General features: G+C 42.4%; 1 protein-coding gene and 1 non-coding gene across 4 annotated transcripts in view; both read right to left on the bottom strand.

Moving 5' to 3' along the window:
• Positions 1 to 19547, bottom strand: part of LOC135195817 (probable malonyl-CoA-acyl carrier protein transacylase, mitochondrial) — a 91727-nt gene that overhangs the window by 40846 nt on the left and 31334 nt on the right. For all 3 annotated transcript variants that reach the window (XM_064222305.1, XM_064222307.1, XM_064222306.1), the window contains exons 3-4: positions 8757 to 8907; positions 3035 to 3126 (exon numbers count right to left, since the gene is read on the bottom strand). In XM_064222305.1, the coding sequence (XP_064078375.1) occupies positions 3035 to 3126; positions 8757 to 8907 (243 nt within the window). The remainder of the gene's footprint in view (positions 1 to 3034; positions 3127 to 8756; positions 8908 to 19547) is intronic.
• Positions 4193 to 4266, bottom strand: Trnak-cuu (transfer RNA lysine (anticodon CUU)). The gene has a single exon. It is a non-coding gene; the product is annotated as a tRNA-Lys (tRNA).

Raw genomic sequence — 19547 nt, 5'->3', positions numbered from 1 at the left:
GATCCTCACTGGGGAAAAACAAAAGGACAATCTCATAGAGTACTAGTAACTACCACCTTCAGATTTGAAGTCAAGTTCCTATACACCAATGTGTATTTTCATGCTCCCATGATATGATAGAAAGCAAGGTTATTATCATATTTGGTTCAGGAGAAAGTGTCCTGCTGCAACGATTAGACTAAGGTCTTTACACATGCTAAATCTGAACATTTTGTCAATAATGAGTCAACAACAGTTACAAATCTCTTGAGCTGCATGACAACCTTCTTTAGCACAAGGTTTTAAAGGAAATAAAAATGTGCTTATGGTGTGGAAGCCATGAGGATTATTTTCAATAATGGTATACACTCAGGAATCAACTGTGTCTCCATTGACTTAGGCATTTTTGGACATAAGAGTGTTTGGTCTCCTAACACTACAAGCAAATACTCAACTCCTCCTCACAAAGGATTATGTCTGTCCAGGTAAAGGTAAACCTTAGGACATAAAACAACTACTTCTTCCTTGCCTATCAAAGCAGTCAAGTTCAGCACTATCGCAAATCATGGAAGGGCTTTCACTTCTCATCTGTTCTCTATGCTATCAAAGAAAGAGAGAGGTTGCCACTAGAACAAAGCCCAAATACAAGAAAGGGCTTGAACCTCACTAATATAGACCCTTGAGAGTTCTAACTGGACATAAAAAAGCCACTTCAGCATTGCCTACCAAAGCAGTTAAATTAGGCACTGTCACAATCTGAGAAGGGTTTACACTTCTATAACTTTTCTCTAAGCAATGAAAGAAGAGGTTGTCAAAAGGACATAGCCAACATACAAGAATGGGCTTGAAGCTCTCTAACACATTTTCCCAGCTGCAAGAGCTAAAAGAGAGGTGTCTTCAAAGTTCTTAAGTGATGCCTTATCAAAAGGATCAAACTGAGGAGATATTCCAGTCAGCATGATGCAGAACTGAATGCAATGTAAAGCGGTATTGTTTGATCGCTGTGACAGAGAATTGCTTTGCATAATTGAGGTACTAGCAGAAGTTAAATCAGGCTATCTCATGAACGGGTGCTGGATATCACTCTGGACAAGCACCATGATCAATACAAGCTGTCTCCAGTTATTGGCGACCTCAGTTATCGGCAATCCGGTATTATGGCGCTTGTCTAGGGTGGTTTCCACAATTTTCGGTTATCATCAAGCTGTCGGAACAGAACTCCCACCGATAACCTGGAGACTGCATGTAAACCAACCACTGTTATTGATAGAAAAGTCTAAAAGTGGGGGGCCTTCCAGACTTAAGGATTGCTTTCCTTGGCCATTCTGGAAATACCCTTAGCTCATAACAGAAAATTTCAATCCCCCCCATGGTCAGATGAAGCATGTGGAGGTTTGTTGGAATCTTCTCAAATAAGACTATCTGACAAGATCTTTCCTGAATGGAAGAAGACAAGGAACATCCAACCAACAGGAAAGAAAGTTAAGGGAACCATTCCCTTTGGGGCCAGCAATGAGCTATCAAAATCTTCCTTGTGTTGTACAAAGCTTAACTTGAATATAAGTATTTCCTCAAAATAGCAGAGGAAAAGCATAACGGTCTAGATTCGACCATTCTTGAAGGAAGGCATCAATTGCCCTTGCCTGAGGATCCTGACATGGAGTGCAGTAAACTGGGAAAGTAGTGTTTTGGGTAGCCGTGAACAGACTGGTGTTTAGGTCTCCCTAGAGGTTCCACAACTTCCAGCAAACCTGAGGAAAAGGAGACTATCTGACAAAAGACCTTGTCCATTTCTGCTGAGTTGGTCTTCAATAACAATGTTTTTCTTATTGTTGTTCAGAAGATGAAACCTATTCATATGAAACAAGCCCAAAAGGGACATTGACTTGAAATTCAAGCTTCCAAAGAATATGGTCTACATTAGGAAGATGTAAGAGGAAGTAAAGGGAAATACAGAGATCCCACTTATTAAAAAATAAACAAAATAAATTATTAATAAAACCTAGAAGATAAAAAAAAAAATAAAATAAAATTTCACTCCCATAATGGAAGGTGATTGCAGAGTAATAATTTACAGTGCGTCCTCAACTTATGACCAGGGATCTGTTCCAGGGCTGCACCTTAAGTTGATTTCTGACGCAAGTCGGTTTTTTGTCGGTATTGGCGCTTACAGCACCATGGTGTTGCATCAAGCTACAATGGTGTAGGCATCCTAAAAGTGCTGCACATCGGGAGGAGAAGCCAAGTATGAGTGTCACACAGGAGGCCTTCCTCCTCCCCACTGTTGTTAGGAGAGCAGCAGACAACTTCCTACCACAACCATTACACCAAAGGGACCCCAACGGCATTAGAAGTGTTAGCTTTCACCCTCAAGTGTCCCTCGAAATCCTGAGAGTGATCAATGCACAGGCTCTCACCCTGAAGACAACTTAGAAGCACGCCCTTCGAGAAGACCTCCACCATCGTAAGAATGAGACTGCCCATGGAGAGGACAGCCAAACAGAAGCTGTCCCCCTGGCGACATCACATGTGATGCCACAAGCAGCGCCCAATGAAAAATAGGGTACCAGATTCCTCAAGCCACCTAACTGCAATAAATGGCGTGAATCCCTGTCCCGATGATGGCCAAAACGAGGTGGTCGAAACATGTAGACATCCTTTAGACCCGTGCCGACTCTTAATCTGTTCCAGACCTGCTGCTTTGATAACACCAGCCCAAAATTCTGTTGATGACTGAAAGCATGAAGAAAATTGGACAGTGTCTTAGAAATACTGGTGTGCCAGAAGCAAGTCATTTGGAGAATTGAGAGAAATCCTGTACAAAATAAATTCTGTAAATTCTGCCATTATATTCAATAAAACATGTTTGAAAGAAAGACTGTCTCCAGCATACGCAAATAATAATAATAGTAATAATAATAGTAATAATAGTAACAATCATCTTACCAACATACTGAGTACCCTGTCCTGGAAACATGTTTGAAAGACTGTCTCCAGCATACGCAAATAATAATAATAGTAATAATAATAGTAATAATAGTAACAATCATCTTACCAACATACTGAGTACCCTGTCCTGGAAACAGTATTATACTGGTCTCTTTTGGGTCAATGTTCGGACGAACTGAAAACTTCGCTTGGCTTTGTCTGAAAAGGTAATAAATACTTTAGTTGTAGAAAAACTGTATATCAACATCACTTTTTCTTGAAATATTTAAAAGAATTACAATGAAAAACAGCCTAAATTTACATTTTTCCTAAACCCTCTATATTTTCATATGACATGCCCACCAAAAATGGGCAATGAATTAAGCAAAACAATGGTATACTTCAAAAAGAAAAAGATAGGCAAGTATACATATGCTTAATTAAATCACAATGCTTCATATCACATAAACCACCAAACTGTAATAGCGCTTCATATCACTAACAGGCCAGGGTGTACAATAGTAGTAGTAGTATTTGACCAATGCCACTGTGGTAGATTCTGCCTACGGTGCACCTTGAGTTGTGGTAGTAAAGAAGAAACTGGTTTGTGTGAATGAATGTTTGATTTTTTTATATTATTTTATTAGTTATTAGGTGATTAGGTTAGACAATTATTAAACTTAGTTTAAGGGATTCAGTTATTTTATTTATTACATTTATGTTGTTTTTGTGGGTGAGGGAATGTTGATTAACATTGGTCTTTTCTTTTGTCATTGCAGTACTTGTATTGAAGTGTTAGTGAAGAGTACTACTGTTCTGTTTCACAGTCTGAAGTAAGATGGGAATTAGGGAGAGCTGAGGCTCCCTTTCACTTACGCTCCACGGTGGAAGCTGAGAGAGACAGTTTTGCCACTTGGTTGTGGTTCCTCAGGATGAGGTCAACGATTCCATGCTATGCACCCACGAGCCACTAGAAATAACAATTCAGGAAAAGAACAACCAGAGGCTCTTTGCAGAAGGAGCTGCTGACAAAAGGAAAATAAAAAATCCAAGCAGTATCACTGCACTATTAGGATTGAGGAATTTAGATTTGTAAGTGGTCGGGTAATATTAAGTTAGGCTTAGTTAGAGGATAAGAAAAGATTAAGTTGCACATTGTAATATTAAGAAATAAATTAGGTTAAGGAAAATTTTACTTTAATTCAATAATCCCTCAAATCTGTTCCCATTAGTATCCTGGTCCATTTGTGTAACTTGCAACTTGAAAAGCCCCCACATATTTTGGCGCCCAGCATAGGGCTCAAACCTATGACCCAAAGATTAAGAGTCTCGTGCTCTACCAACTGAGCTAGCCGGAGCATACTGACAACACTACTGAAGGTTCTCTGTAGCAACCTTTGGCCTCCTGCTGCATAGCTTTGTTTCTTCTTTTTCTTCTGTTTTCTTACAGTACTTTGGCCTCTTTCCACTTAGCTGTCTGACTTCTTTTATTTTCCCTTGCTCCAAGGATCATCTATACTTGAAACAAATTCTTTAGATTTGCCCCACTAAAACTTTTATTAGCTTATTGAGAACAACTAGTCATATTTCTTGACTATCATAGGGCTTTGCCAAAAGGATGGGTTCTTAAATGAGAGGTAAAAACTGGATTATGTGAAGATGAACACCTGTATGGACATCAAAACAGTTAATGAACAAACAATACCAGCAGCATATCTTTCCAAGTCCTTTAAAAACTTATTATTTCATCTCCTGCTGGTGAGATGAATAAAAGAAAAATTTTATTTTCATGATAAAATTAAGTTTTATTAATATACTTACCAAGCAAATACATAGCTATAGGTTCTCTAAACATAGCAGCCTAAAATACAAAAATATCGGTAGCGCTTTTGTTTTTATGTAGGTGACAAGCCCCACTCACCTTCAGGGAAGAATAGAAACAACAGTGCTGCAATTCATCTGTGCCCTGATGTCCATGCAAGGGGAGGAGGGAGGACTCCAATTCAGTCATTTTATCATGAAAATAATGTTTCCCCACATGTAACTTACCATGTAATCACATAGCTGAATCCACATTGACAGGTGGGGGGATACATGGATATATTCTACTCCAAAACATTAAGTAAAGGTAATGACTTTGAAATAGAAAAGTTACTAGCATTGATAAAATGCTTGTTGTATCTTTACCTGGTATGAGAGCTACTGCAGGTAGATACTGCCTCTGGCCGGTGCTCCTCTTAACCTGTAATGGCGTGGCAGTATAGCCAAGGGTGCCTTCTACATAGGTGGGAACCGTGCAGCAGCGAAGGATATTACCGATGGCCAGCAAAGTTTAAAAAGGCACCTGCCCTGGGCATAGTACCAAGACTGCCAATAATTGGGGAATGCCTGTAATTTCCCACTACAAATAAAACCAAATAGCATACTAGTATCTTCCTACATAAGAAAATAGCAGGTGTAAGAATAAATAAATATACAAATTGCTTGAAAAAAAAAACTTGAATATGTGCGAATTAATCTTAACTTCACACGTTAATCAAATGGATTTGCAGTTGCAATATCATCATCATCATTTCAGCCTTCAAAAGTCTTTCGTTGGATGTAGGCCTTCCCCAGGTTCCTCCACAAATTTCTATCCTTCACTGCTGTGTCACACTGTCATTTATGTTGGTCTAAGTCATCGCTCCAGTGGGTTTTTTCTCTCCTCTGTTTCTTGTGTATCCTCGGGGCGTCCAGCAGGTTGTTTGTGATGTCCATCTGTAGTCTGTCATCCTGGCAATGTGTCCCAACTACTTTTACTTGAGCTCACTGATGGTTTCAAGGATATCCTTTACTTTAGTTTTTTGACATATCCATTCAGCTGTTTTTCAATCCTTTCAAGTTAGATCTAGCATAATTCTCTCATGTGCCTTCTGCATTGTTCGTAATTTAAGGGAAAGCTTTTTTGTCAGATTCCAAGTTTCGGCCCCATACGTGACAGTGGGGAGGATACACTGATCATAAACTTTCCTTTTTAAGATGATAAGAATTCTTATTTTTTAACACTGTACTGGCTCTTCAAAACGCCTACCAACCGAGGGTATTCTTCTTTTTATTTCGTTCTCTTTAGAGGCATCATGTAGAGATTAGTTTTCCAAGGTAGATGTAGTGGTCCACTTCCTCAATTTATTGATTTTCAATTTCAAGTATGTCATCTGCATTTTCATTGTATTTATTGCTCATGACTTTGGTCTTACAGAAGTTCATGTGGAGGCCTACTGATTTGCTTGCTTCATTGAGCTCGGTGAGGATTTGTTGAAGCTCTTCTCTGGTGAGGGAAATGATAATGTCATCAACAAACCTTAAGTGACTTAGGTATTCTCCATCTATTCTTAATCCTTTTTCTTTCCAGTTGAGTGAGCTTGTGTCACTTTGTCCGACTCCTCTGTTGAGTTGGAAAGGTTCCGAGTCCTTGTGGAGGCAAATAATGATGTTGCATGGTCATCGATGTGACGGAGGACATTGATGTAAACTGGGTCAAATCCCTGTTCTTCCAGTACTGACATAACCTCCTCAGTTTCGACTAAGTCTAATTCTTTGGTGTAATCTACAAGTGCTACTACTAGTGGTATTTTATATTCGTTTGTTTTCTCAATGACCTGGCTTACCGTTTGTAGGTGGTCAATTGTGGAGTAGCCGCTACTAAAGCCTGCTTGTTCCCTTGGCTGATTTACATCAAGCTTACCTGCAATTAGATTAGTGATAACTCTGGTGAAGATCTTATAAATAACATTAAGGAGGCTAATTGGTCATTGGTTGTTCATGTCCCTGGGGTTGCCTTTTTTGTAGAGTAGAATGAGGATGTCTTTATTCCACTCTTCTGGCATCTTGCTCTTCTTCAGACATTCATTGAACAGTTGCGCCAGTCTGACTTGGACTGGCTCATCAACATCTGTTATTAGGTCCAATGTGATGTTATCTGGTCCTGGTCTTTTTCCCTTCTTCATTTGCATGCTGTGATCTCCGGAAAGCAATGAGACAGGTGTTGATTTTCGCTTTCACGAAGAGGAGTAAAGCTTTTGGTAGTACTCTCTTGCTCACTTAACTATTCTATTACAGTTGGTTGTAAGGGATCCATCTTCTTCTAGCACCCCTGTGAATTGCAGCTTCCCTTGGCCGAGTTTTCTTTTTACTGTTTTAAACCCTCAGCCCTGTTTGATGACATCTTCAATTATTTCTGTTGTTCTATGCGAAGGTCTTCTCATTGCTTTTTCTGTATAGTTTTGTTTAGTTCTGCTGCTACAATTTTCTCCCACACTGTTAATGGGGGCTTAAAATTTCTAAGTTTTTTCATGATGGCTGCTTTAGTTGCATAGCTTTGCAAACCTCTCCACACTCACTAATTCAAGTATGTTCTGATCTCAGGCTTCTAATCAACAGCAAGAAATCCCCTCTAAATCCACCTGAATATTAATTTACTTAGGTAAGGATGGAGCTATCAACACCACTATACAACTTCCAACTACAGACAAACAGGAAGTTCCTCTAGACAGCAGCCTCACCTACCTACCAAGGCATGGTAGTATTTAATAGGACTAACCATCTTGCTGGAGAAACTCATCCCTCGGACTGTTTCAGAGCCGCACCCAGACCAATTTCCAGTACTTGTGTAGCGGGAGGTGTAAGTGGTGGGAAGAAAACCACTAAATTATAGTAGGGATTCTTCAATTTCTCACAACTTGAAGAATGCTTCTGTTGATAGACACCTAACAACTTCATGACACTCAAGGAAGGCTTTCCTGCCTTCCAAAAGCCTATGCCTTCCCATTTTTCAAGAAGAATTAGTTGAGTCAGGACAACTTCATGACAGCCTATTTCAAGAACCAGTGAGGAACAAAAACGGAAATTTTGTGTTAGCCATGGATACCTAACTTGTGCATAAGTCAAACTAGGAAGGTACAATGTAGTGTCTGACTCCAGGAGCAGATGGAATCAAATGCTCGTTTACAGAAGGGACTGCTCACCCAGTGGTATACAAGATACTATGGTAACTTGTGGTAGGCCACCAGATCTGTTTGTGATGAACAGGAACAAAGGTTGCTCTTCCTCCTCTTCCAATCCAGTCTCACCCTTTCTTGCTACTGGGTATAAAACATCCAGGGACACTTTGCCTCTACACCTTACAGACTAGGTGAAGGCCCAATGATCATCTAATCAAGTGCGGCAAATAGCTATTGTGTCAACAAGGCTAATGTCCCTCTCACAACTTGTTAGCCTCACTGCTTATCAGGTGTCATATGTCTCTCTTTCTGGGAAGCTTGCTTTGGTCTCAGCTTGGATGCAGCAGCTTCACCACATCCTTCGTGGGTTACTATTCAGACTGAAGTACAAGTGATGGATATGTGATGAAAAAATATTGAAATTTTGTATAGACTAATTTTTTCTAAAAGAAATTCCTTATTCTAATTAAAAGTGCCTGCATGGCCACCACCAGGCTCTATCACAATTGGTTCAAAATAAGTGATCCAGTTTGTCACTGGAACCTGAAGAAACAACCCGTGTACATACCATCCTCAAAGCATTAGGTCTTCTTCTACTATTTCTTATAGGACTACAGTACTAATAACATTTCTACATATGCATAAATCAGCTACTCTAATAGTGATGGGTTTTTATTGATTTTCTTACATTTTGCATTTAGTATTCTGCATAGATACACAAGTACTAATTGTAAAATAATTGTAAAAGGACAATGTGGTTATTGTATTTACATTTTGTATTTCTATTAATTAATAGGTTTATCCTAAATAATGTGAAGATGCAATTACTCTGCTATGAGGAACAATACAGTCTAACTAACAAAACCTCACCTATAGTTGCTCTTCGTTGGGTAAGGCCCATCACTCCATATATCATCTGGCCCAGGGGGTACTGTATCTGTATTGACAGATGAGTTTTCAAGAAGCTGTTTTGGAGATTCTGAGGAATATTTTTTATCATCATTTTGCTCTTTTTGTGCATCTGAAAAAAACAATGGAAGATTAGTAAAAATGTATTCTTAAGATACACCAAGGTTTTGCAGCTACACATGACACCCAATTAACCAGGCAGCTCTCATTTTTTTATATCAGAACACTAAACGATATATAGAGCAACCTAAATTTGCTAAGATAAGCCTGTAGCCTTGAAATTGTACAATGACACTTCTTGCATTTTTCAGTCTATTTCAGTCTTGTCAATCTCGTTAATCAGTGCTTAAAATGACATTTTTATAATAATATAAAGTTTCACTTGTACTTACCCGGTGGTTACATATAGCTGTCGTCTCCTGACGTCACGGCAGAATTTGAAATTCGCAGTAGCGCTAATGGTTTGACAGGCAATCCCTCTACTCCCGCCCTCTACCGGGTACCGGGAACCATTCCAACAATAAATCAGAAGTTTCATGCCTACCTGTCCATATGAGGGGAGGAGGGCGGGCTTCGTTATGTAACCACCGGGTAAGTATAAGTGAAACTTTATATTATTATAAAAATGTCATTTTCACTTACGTATATAACTTACCCGGTGGTTACATATAGCTGATTGACACATTTAGGTGGTGGGACAATGGCAGCTAAAATAACAACTGTTGGAATTATCCGAAGATATAGGTTCCTTACCTTTAAAGACCGCTGACTCAGTGGTTACTGCCTCTTTAGTCTGCTGGCCTTTATTGTACCGACAGGATATATGGATCCGTGTGTCGGACACAATAATAAGTACTTGCCGTTGAGAACGTGACCGAAACGGACAAGACTATAATGCCCCTGCTCAGGGCGCAGTACAAATCACCACAAAATACAAGAAAAACGAGGAATCACCACAACCGGTTAAGAAATACACCAAGACATTAAAAGACTGAAAGATACTCAAAAAACTCCCTGTATCTTCAGACAATCTTAAAAATACTAAAAACATAATCAAGGAGAAAAGTTAGTGAGGATGGGATACATCCTTCTCTCCCTCACCCAATACTGTGTCAGTCACAATGAATGGCCCCAATGTACTGCAATTTTCATATGTGGTTTGCAAATCTGTCAGATAATGAGATGCGAAGACAGAATTGCTTCTCCAATATGTAGATTTAATAATGTCTTTCAAAGACAGATTACGTCTAAAGGCCATAGACGTAGACACTGCTCTAATTTCATGAGCTTTGACTTTAAACACTTTGATATCTGAGTCCTGCCATTGTCCGTGTGCCTCAGAAATCAAATTCCTTAAAAAGAAGGAGCGCGCATTTTTAGAAAGAGGACGAGAAGGATCTTTCACTGAACACCACAGGTTATCACTCTTACCTCTTATACCTTTGGTCCTTTGCACATAATGTCTAAGTGCTCTCACTGACAGCAGAAGACATTCAGGCTCATTAGGCCCCACTAACTCCGAAATGTTCTTTATAGAGAAAGAACGCAGCCAAGGACGTGAGGGATTTTCATTCTTAGCCAAAAAACCCAGCATTGATGAGAAAATGGCATTGCCCTTAGCAAATCCAACTCTCTTATCAATAGCATGCAGCTCACTGATTCTTCTAGCTGATGCTAAAGCACAAAGAAAAAGTGTCTTCCTAGTCAGATCTCTAAAAGAACTAGAGGAGATCGGTTCGAATCTATCTGACATCAGCCATTTAAGAACTACATCCAGGTTCCAAGCTACTGTTCTTGACTCCTTTGTCTTGGTCGTATCAAAGGAACGAATCAGGTCTGAGAGGTCTTGATTATTAGAAATGTCTAATCCTCGATGTCTGAACACAGAAGACAACATAGCTCTATAACCCCTAATCGTCTGGGTAGAAAGCTTCTTATTCTCATGAACAAAAAGGAGGAAGTTAGCTAACTGAGCTAAAGAGGTCTTAGAAGACGAAATTCCTTCTTCTTTGCACCAAGCTCTGAATTGGACCCACTTAGCTTGGTACACTCGATCAGAGGATTCTCTTCTGGGTCTAGCAATAGCCCTTGAAGCTCTCTTTGAAAATCCTCTCTTTCTGAGGAGATGCTCGGACAGTCTGAAGGCGACTAGTCGAAGAGCGGACAAGTTGTGATGGAACCTCAGAAAGTGGGGCTGTCTGAGTAGATCCTTCCTTAACGGTAACTCTCTCGGAAGTCCGTCAACAGCAGTAGTGGTCCGGAACCATTCCCTGGCCGGCCAAAAGGGGGCTATCAGAGTCATCCTGACGTTCTGATGACCTCTGAACTTTGCCAGAACTAATCTTAGCATTTTGAAAGGCGGAAAGGCATACAGATCCAGATTTGACCAGTCCAGAAGCATGGCATCCACTGTAAACGCCTCCTCGTCTGGAACTGGGGAGCAATACAGTGGTAGACGAGCTGTCTTGTTTCTGGCGAAGAGATCCAACTGAGGACATCCCCAAATCCCCCAAAGCTTCTTGCATATTTGAGGATGTAACTTCCACTCTGTGGAGAGGACTTGTCCTCTCCTGCTGAGAATGTCCGCCTTTACATTCTTCGAGCCTTGAATAAATCTTGTGCTCAAGACCTTGTTCTCTTTCGCCCAAATGAGTAGGTCTCTCGCTGCCTCGCACATAGAGAACGAGTGTGTCCCCCCCTGTTTTTTTATGTAAGAGAGAGCCGTGGTGTTGTCTGCTTGAACCAGCACTACTTTCCCTCTTACCTCTGTCTTGAAGTGCATTAGAGCCAAATGAATCGCCTTCAACTCTTTTAGATTTATGTGCCAGCTTCTCTTCTGATGGAATCTGCCAAAGTCCCGACAATTCCTTTTCCTTTCTCCCCAGAGTAGCTTTCCCCACCCGTTTCCTTTGTCCGGATGCGTCTGACAAAAGCGTAAGGTTGGGGCTCAACTGGCTTAGAGACAAGCCTTCCCTCTAGCCTTCCTTCTGATTTCCACCAAAGAAGGTCCTGTTTGATTCCTTCCGAGATGGGGAACAGACGAAGGAGTCTGGAAACTTCTTCCTTTGCCACTTCTGCTTCAAGTAAAATTGAAGTGGTCTCATGTTGAGCCTGCCCAGACTTACAATTGCTCTATTGAGGCCAGGTTCCTAAAAGGCTCAATGCCCTGATTCGCCGAGCAAGTTTGTCTGACGAGAAATTCGTCTATCTTGTTCAGGCAAGAGTCGATCCTTTGGAGAGACGGAAAAGCCTGAAAAAGAACTCACTCCTAAATAAACTATCTCCTGAGAAGGAGTGAGACATGACTTTTCCTTGTTTACTAACAAACCTAGGCTGTCCGTCAGCCTTAAAGTCTTTTGTAGGTCCTCCACACACTTCTGTCTGGACCTTGCCCTGAGAAGCCAATCGTCTAGATACATGGAGATTCGTATCCCGTCCAGATGAAGCCACTTTGCTACTGACGAAGAACTCTGGTGAACACTTGTGGAGCTGTCGACCAGGCCGAAGCAGAGGGTCCCTGAATTGATAAATGGCGGCCCTGGAACACGAATCTCAGGAATCTTCTCGATTCCGAATGAATCGGAATATGAAAATAGGCGTCCCGAAGGTCTATGGAAACCATCCAATCTCCAGGATGAAGCGCTGCTAATACCGATTGGGTCGTTTCCATAGAAAACTTCGTCTTCAGGACAAAGACGTTCAGGGCACTGACGTCCAACAACGGTCTCCAACCCCCCGTGGCCTTCTTTACCAGGGAAAGTGGCGATTGTAAAAATCCTGGTTCCTGCGGAGAGTCCACTAACTCTATGGCCCTCTTTGCCAGTAAGGCGAGAACTTCTTGATGGAGGGCGGCAAATTTTTAGGAGTTCTCCGAGTAAGCTGACAAATTCACAGGAAATTCTGTGAGAGGGGGGTGCTTGATGAACGGAATGGTGTATCCTTCCTTCAGGACCTGGAACGTCCAAGGATCCGCTCCGAGATGAAACCAGGTCTGCCAGAAAAGGTGTAATCTGGCTCCTACTGCTGTGTGGAGGACTACGGGCCTACTTCTTGATGGAAGAGGGAGTGGTTTTAGACGAGGCTCTACCTCTCCCACGAAACCTGGAAAAAGATCGGACGGGAGTTCTCCCTCGAAATGGTTTAGGAGCTTCCGTGGAGGGAGCACTCCGAGAAGCAGAAAGAACCGGAGCTATCTTCCTGGGCTTCTTCACTGACTGTGATAAAAGATCCTGGGTCGCTTTCTGTGTTAAAGATTGAGCGATCTCGCTCACAATCTCTTGCGGAAAATGATATTTTTAGAATACAATAAAGTTTTGTACATACTTACCCGGCAGATATATACTTAGCTTATGTCTCTGACGTCCGACAGAAATTCGAATTTCGCGGCACACACTGCAGGTAGGTCAGGTGATCTACCCCCCTGCCGCTGGGTGGCAGGAATAGGAACCATTCCCGTTCTAAAACCAGATTTTCTCTTCCACCTGTCTCCTTGAGGGGAGGCGGGGTGGGTGGGCCATTCATCGTATATATCTGCCCGTAAGTATGTACAAAACTTTATTGTATTCTAACAATATCATTTTTGTACATGCAACTTCCCCGGCAGATATATACTTAGCTGATTGACACCCTAGGTGGTGGGTAAGAGACAACTATTTACTGAATAGACAGGTAAACAACATACGTTGTAGGTAATAAATAAATAAATAAAACCTTGGTTCCTACTTGTTCAGGCGGAAGATTCCATGGCTAATGCCTAGGAATCTGCTTCGCCTCAAGAGCCTCAGCGAGGATGTGACCTATGGCTAAGAGTTCTTGTGGGTCTGTCATTGGGGTCTTATCCATTTACTCGACAGAGCCTCTTACATGACAATATGCCTATGCCTAGTGGCATAATTAGGGAGCACAACACCAATCCCGATCACCTGATCCTAACACGAGGGTTAGTGCTTAAGTTGAAAAGAGTTATCCCCAAACTCCTTTCAAACACCCAAAGAAAAAACACGACGTTAAAAATAAAATTTGTTTAACTCACTAGTTAAGGATCAGTATCGGCTCCCTATCCCAGCAATGTATCCGCAGACACGTATCAACCAAGAGAGAAGGATCTCTCGTAGGTTATCTTGACATCCTTCGGATATGGGAAGTCAACACAGAGTTGCATCTCCCGTATGTGAGCTATATGTCCTTATGACATATTGTTAAGGAAAGAACAAGAATTCGGAAAAGCTCGCACTTCATGCGCTTTTAATTCTCAGCTGTTTGAAGGAATCATCAATGCACTTGTCAAGTGCTTAGGAGATCACATTGTCTCAAAGAAGGCCAGGGCATTCTTTGATATAGATCTCTTCTGGGTGAAGCCTGGAGCCTGGCTAGCGCTTCGTGCCTGGCAGGCGCCTAGTGCCTGTCTAGTGCCTCGCGCCTGGCTGGAGCCTTGCGCCTGAATGGCGCCTAGAGCCTGGCTGGAGCCTCGCGCCTGGATGTCGCCTCGCGCCTGGATGGCGCCTCGTGCCTGGCTGGCGCCTGATTGGCTCCTCCCTCCTGGCTAGCGCCTCGCGCCTGGCTGGAGCCTTGCGTCTGGCTGGCGCCTTGTGCCTGGAGTTTGGCAGAAGACTTCATGATTACTGTCTATGAGTCTGCATGCCTCAAGAGTTTCAGCGAGGTAGGGACCTATGACTGACAAACCCTTCTGGATCATGTCAATGGGGGCTAGCCCGCTTACACGACAGAGCCTTCTCGGATCGTGCCAATGGGGGCTGACCCACTTACATGGCAGAGCCTTACCTGTATCATATCAATGGGGACTAGCCCTCTTACATGACAGAGCTTTAGGTTTCTCTTTACTGGAAGGAGCCTTGCGCCTGGATGGATCCTCAATCCTGACTGGAGCCTAGCCTTGAAGGAGCCTGGCTGGCTTCTAGAGTCTGGCTGGCTCCTAGAGCCTGGCTGGCGCCTCGCGCCTGGCTTGGCTCCTCCACACTTGCTGGAGCTTTGAGCTTGGAAGAGTCTCTAGGCTGTCTGGCGATGTCCACATCGGACACTCTTATATCTGTCCGATTTGTTCACCTCTGGCGCATTTGCGCCAGGTTGGAGGCCCGCTCCTTCTCAGTATCCAACCATGACAGAGTTCCTTGGAACTGTCCGCCTCTGGCGTTTTTCGCCTGTATTGGCTTTTGGCGCCTGGCTGGCGCTACATTGTCCGAGAGTCCTGAACAACCACATAGTCTATCAGGAGACTGGAGAAGGGTGGAAGAAATTCTTCTCCTTTGAGCTTTTGGCCCCTGGCAAGGGAAGGTGATTGTAGTCAGCTACATCCAGTAGACGACAGGATATCTAACAATACGAGAGAGAAGAGTCTTCCTCCGAGGAGGATCCTTCGTGAATACTTCCTTTGCTAACGAGATCTCTTCTACATGTTGATGAGGTTCCTCGTTGCAGAATCTTCCTATCCTTGCCCGAAGGAAGGGAAGGAGTCTGGAAGTCAAAGGAGACTCCGAGCTGAAATTGGGCGGAACCCTGATTTCTAGCTCTTATTGTATCCTTCTGGATACCTTCTGGGAAGCATTTCGAGCCCTCATCGCACCCCGAAGACTCTGTAGGCAAACGTTTTAAAACATCTCTTCTTCTGTAGATGAAAAAGTAAGTACCCTGCCTGGGCCACAACGAAACTTCTATCTGAAAGCGTTGCGTCAGGAATAGAGGGTTTAGTTCTTTGCCATACATACTATGCTGGCACAAGAACCCATTGCCGAGCCTCCATTGAATCTGATGCGAGATTCCAATGCCACAAAAAATTCACTTGTCTTCTTGTCGTTTAAGGCTAAGAGAACAAAGAATTCCTTCATAAACTTTCTCAAAGAAATTTGATGGAGAGCAGTTCCATTTTTGTGGGAACAAAGATCACGGAATCTGTGGCCACAAAAAGATCCCCATTCGAAGTACATGATATCCTACTCTTGTCGTATTGCGTATCGTATAAGATCCCGAAGATCTTAATCTTCTGTTATCTCTAATTCCCCTTGTAGAGACAGAGGTATAGCCTTTTACTGCGTTCTTTGATAGCAGATATATACCTAGGTGATTCTTCCCTCTGAAAGTGAAGAAAGAACTCGCTATGTGCTTTCACAGAGGTCGGAAGAGGAACAGTTTTCCTCATTCCATCTAGCACGATCTGCAGCAATTCTATGGTCTTAGCCATGACTATTGTCATTTACCTTGAAACAATCCTCTCATTCATGTCCACTTCTGGTCAGTCTGCACGTGGACAGACTCAGAGTGGAGTTTTTAGGTTTTCAGGTCTATTTATAAATAGATTCTGATAGAATATCCAGATACTCTTGGAAAAAAAAAAAGCCTTATGAAACATTTTGCTGTGGAGAAGAACGTTGACTTCTGGTGAATCCACCCTCTCTAAGGCCAAAATGAGGCATTCATCCTCTCTTCCTTTGACGCCCATTTATCTTAATATCTGTTAAGAATTTATAACTAGGGGAAAAAAAAAGACTAAAGTTTATTCCCCTTCTTTAAATTAAAGATGTCGTATATTGCTACCTCTCTTGGTTCGAGAAAAAGGAAGCAGTCTATAGAAGCCTGTTCGTCTTCTACCTTGCGAAGAGATCTATGAAGAGACTTTCCGCAGGTTCTCAAAACTTTTCAATAAATGTTAGACATACGTTAACAGTTATTATCTTCGATCGAGAAGGTTCTCACGGACATGCAAAATCTTGCATCGACCTCTTAAGGATCGTTACGTTCCGTGTCCTGTTCCCAAATAGGTTCTCTTTTGTTAACGCGAACAGGGGTGAAAAAATAAAAAAAGAGATTCTCGATGCTCTTTGCGATATGAGAGAGTCGTGGAATTGGCCAAAGTGATTAAAATAAATCATTTCATCATTCCTTGTAAGCGACCCCTTTTCCGATTAAATGATAACGAAATCAGGAACGAATCTTGCCGTTACCGAGCCTCCGAGAGGCTACTGGTTTGTTTGTTTGTTTGTATGGTGTTTTTACGTGACTTCCGAACCACGTTGAGAGTGAACTTCTGATCACCAGAAATCCACATCTCTCACTCCTCAATGGAATGGCCGAGAATCGAACCCGCGACCACCGAGGTGAGAAGCAAACACCAAACCAACCACTACTGGACTCTTAGGTTATAACTCGCTAAAAACGAGAAAATATCTTGGATGGATGCGCCAGGCTGGCGCTTCTGACGCTTTGCGCCAGGCTGGCGCTTCCTTCTAGTTCTTTTAGGTTGGTTATGTGCCAGAACATCTGTGCCTTTATGGTACCCGCGACATCCTTCACGTTGTTAATTCCGTTCTTAGTAGGAAAAAACTTGTTTTATATACGTAGTATAGTCCATTAAGGGAAACAACTTCTGCCACTAAGAGAATGTTTCCCATCCGACTCACCCATCTTCTCTTGAGCAATATCCGATTCTAAAAAGGTTGTGTGCGTTTCTCGAAAGGATGAGAGAATTATATTATATCGTGCTCTGCCGTATTAGAATCCTTTATAATACTGTCACATTGTGGTAACAGCATTTATCTAGGAAACCTTTGTAAGGATACTAGGAATTCTGTAGTTTAACCTCGGTATGTGCATAAGACTTGACCATACCGTAGTCTTAAAGTGAATTCTCTTCTACTACATTCATCTTCTCACTAAGCATGTACTCTAATAAGCCATGCTTTCGTAAGCATGAGAGCATCATATAATATAGAGTTCCACTGCGTTAGAATCCTTTAATAATGTTACCTACGGTAAACAGCATTGAAATGTTGTAATATCTTTCTTATTGAAAGCTTCTTAGCAAAAGGCAGACAATATTTTATTTATGTTTGCTTAACTATCCCCTCAATCCGAGGCTAAAACCGCGATTGTAGGGGAGAGACACGGTTAGTTATTCCATCCCGCGGAGGAGAGACATGTAACCAACCACTCATGACCGCACCCTACTGTTAACTGCGTTTGGTCTCTAAGGGCGCGATAGCAGTCTCCGTTAGCCGTCTGGCCTACTCTTCCAGAGTTGCCAGCTACTCCATTAAATAAAGGAATCTTATAAAATTATTATCGAACTTCAGGAAGTTCTTATTAATGCATATTTAAGCGAAACAAGACTTCGTTAAATCTAGAAGCTAAGTAGGTGTTTGTCTTAACAATTCCTTTAAGCGTAGTCCTTCCTATAAATTCCTGGAAGGATACTGGTAATTGAGTTGCTCTGCAAAGAAGTAACTACGGTATGTGTGATTTGCCGTATCGTAATTCTCATACAGCAGATACTCTACTACCTTCTTTCCCTGCCGAGGCAGATAGAGAAAGGAAAAATTTTTACTGTCTTCGTTCTTTTCGTTAATAGAACGATAGAAAGAGTATATATATCTCCTTAAGGAAGGAAGTTAATCCAGGAACTCTTTAAATCTTCGTGATTTTTCCTCTAAATCGCGGAAGAGAAAGAATTCCTGTTCATCTGTAGGGTTTACGGAAGGAAGTAGATATTTCCTATCCGCCATCATACCCAAACGTCGATGAGATTCTTATAAGAAAAACTCCCAAAGCTCTTGCCTCTTCATAACGAGGGAAGAGCATGAATGAAGGAGAGAGTCCGCATTGAGAGGAACTGCCAAACACAGGAGTCTTCTGAATAATGAAAAAATGGCTTCTCTTAGTATCAGAATCCTTCTGACAAAAGCGACGGCCGCCTGTGCGACATCTTGCACCTTTGCCAGGGGAAAGTTGCTCAAGTTAAAACTCAAAGAGGAGCCTCGCGACTGACCTCTCTCTCATAAGAAGATTTGGAATATTCTGGCGCCTGGCTCCTTGCGCCTAGCGCCTGGATAGTTCCGCGCGCGCCTGGAATGTTCCGCACTCTAGAAAGGAGACTCACTCCTGGAACGTTCCGCTTGCGTGGAAGGTCCCGTGCGCCCTGATAGTTCGAGCGCCTACTAGACCCTTTTAGAAAGAGCCTCTTGCCCGGAAACGTTCAATGGAAGGATCGTTCTGATTGCCACTGTACTATAAGGCTCCTTGCTCGCCGTCTGTTTTTCTGGCGCAATTTGCGCCAGGCTGGCGCTTCGTCTCTTTGAAGGCGCCTTGCGCCAAGAAAAATTTTCTAGAACGCGGCTCGCGTTTGGTTGTAGGAACGCGGCTCGCGCTAGTCCTGTTTTCTGGAACGCGGCTCGCTGCTGCTGTTGGACGTGGCTCACGCTAGCTTGCTGGAACACGGCTTCCTAAGTTCCTGGCTGGCTCTTGCTCAGTGTTCTCTTAGTTTTCAGAGAACGCGCTAGATCATCAAAACATATACATTCTTCGTCTTTTCGGATGTAAGATGAAGAGACGCACTTTTTTAAGGATGCCTTTCCAATGGCTATCCTTGGCAGTCTGGGACGCTCTACAGAAACCTGCCGAGGGGACGCCTGACCGGTGGGGATTCTCTGAAACCTCCTTACGGCTTTCGACATTCCTTCTCCCCTGGGCTTGGGAGCTTGAAAGAGGTCTAGGCCTGAGAGCGAGACAGAGCCGATCAGACGCACCCTCCACTGCAATGGGGAACACTAGTAATCACTTCTTACCTTTTAATAGCTCGCATTTTGAGCCACAATCCTTAGTCTTCAAATTGCAATTATGAATTTGAAGTTTTCTGCGAAGTAAGAAGGTGATGAGGATGCAAACACTACTAGTATTGTTAATACTCTAATTGCTCGTTAGTACGAGTTTTCCACTTTTAAAAGAAACGTATCTAGTTACATGCTT

This window comes from Macrobrachium nipponense, chromosome 16 (assembly GCF_015104395.2).
Source record: "Macrobrachium nipponense isolate FS-2020 chromosome 16, ASM1510439v2, whole genome shotgun sequence".
In the NCBI taxonomy this organism is placed as follows: domain Eukaryota; kingdom Metazoa; phylum Arthropoda; class Malacostraca; order Decapoda; family Palaemonidae; genus Macrobrachium; species Macrobrachium nipponense.
The sequence above is the reverse complement of the archived record's forward strand: the minus strand, read 5'-3'. Positions and strand labels throughout refer to the sequence as shown.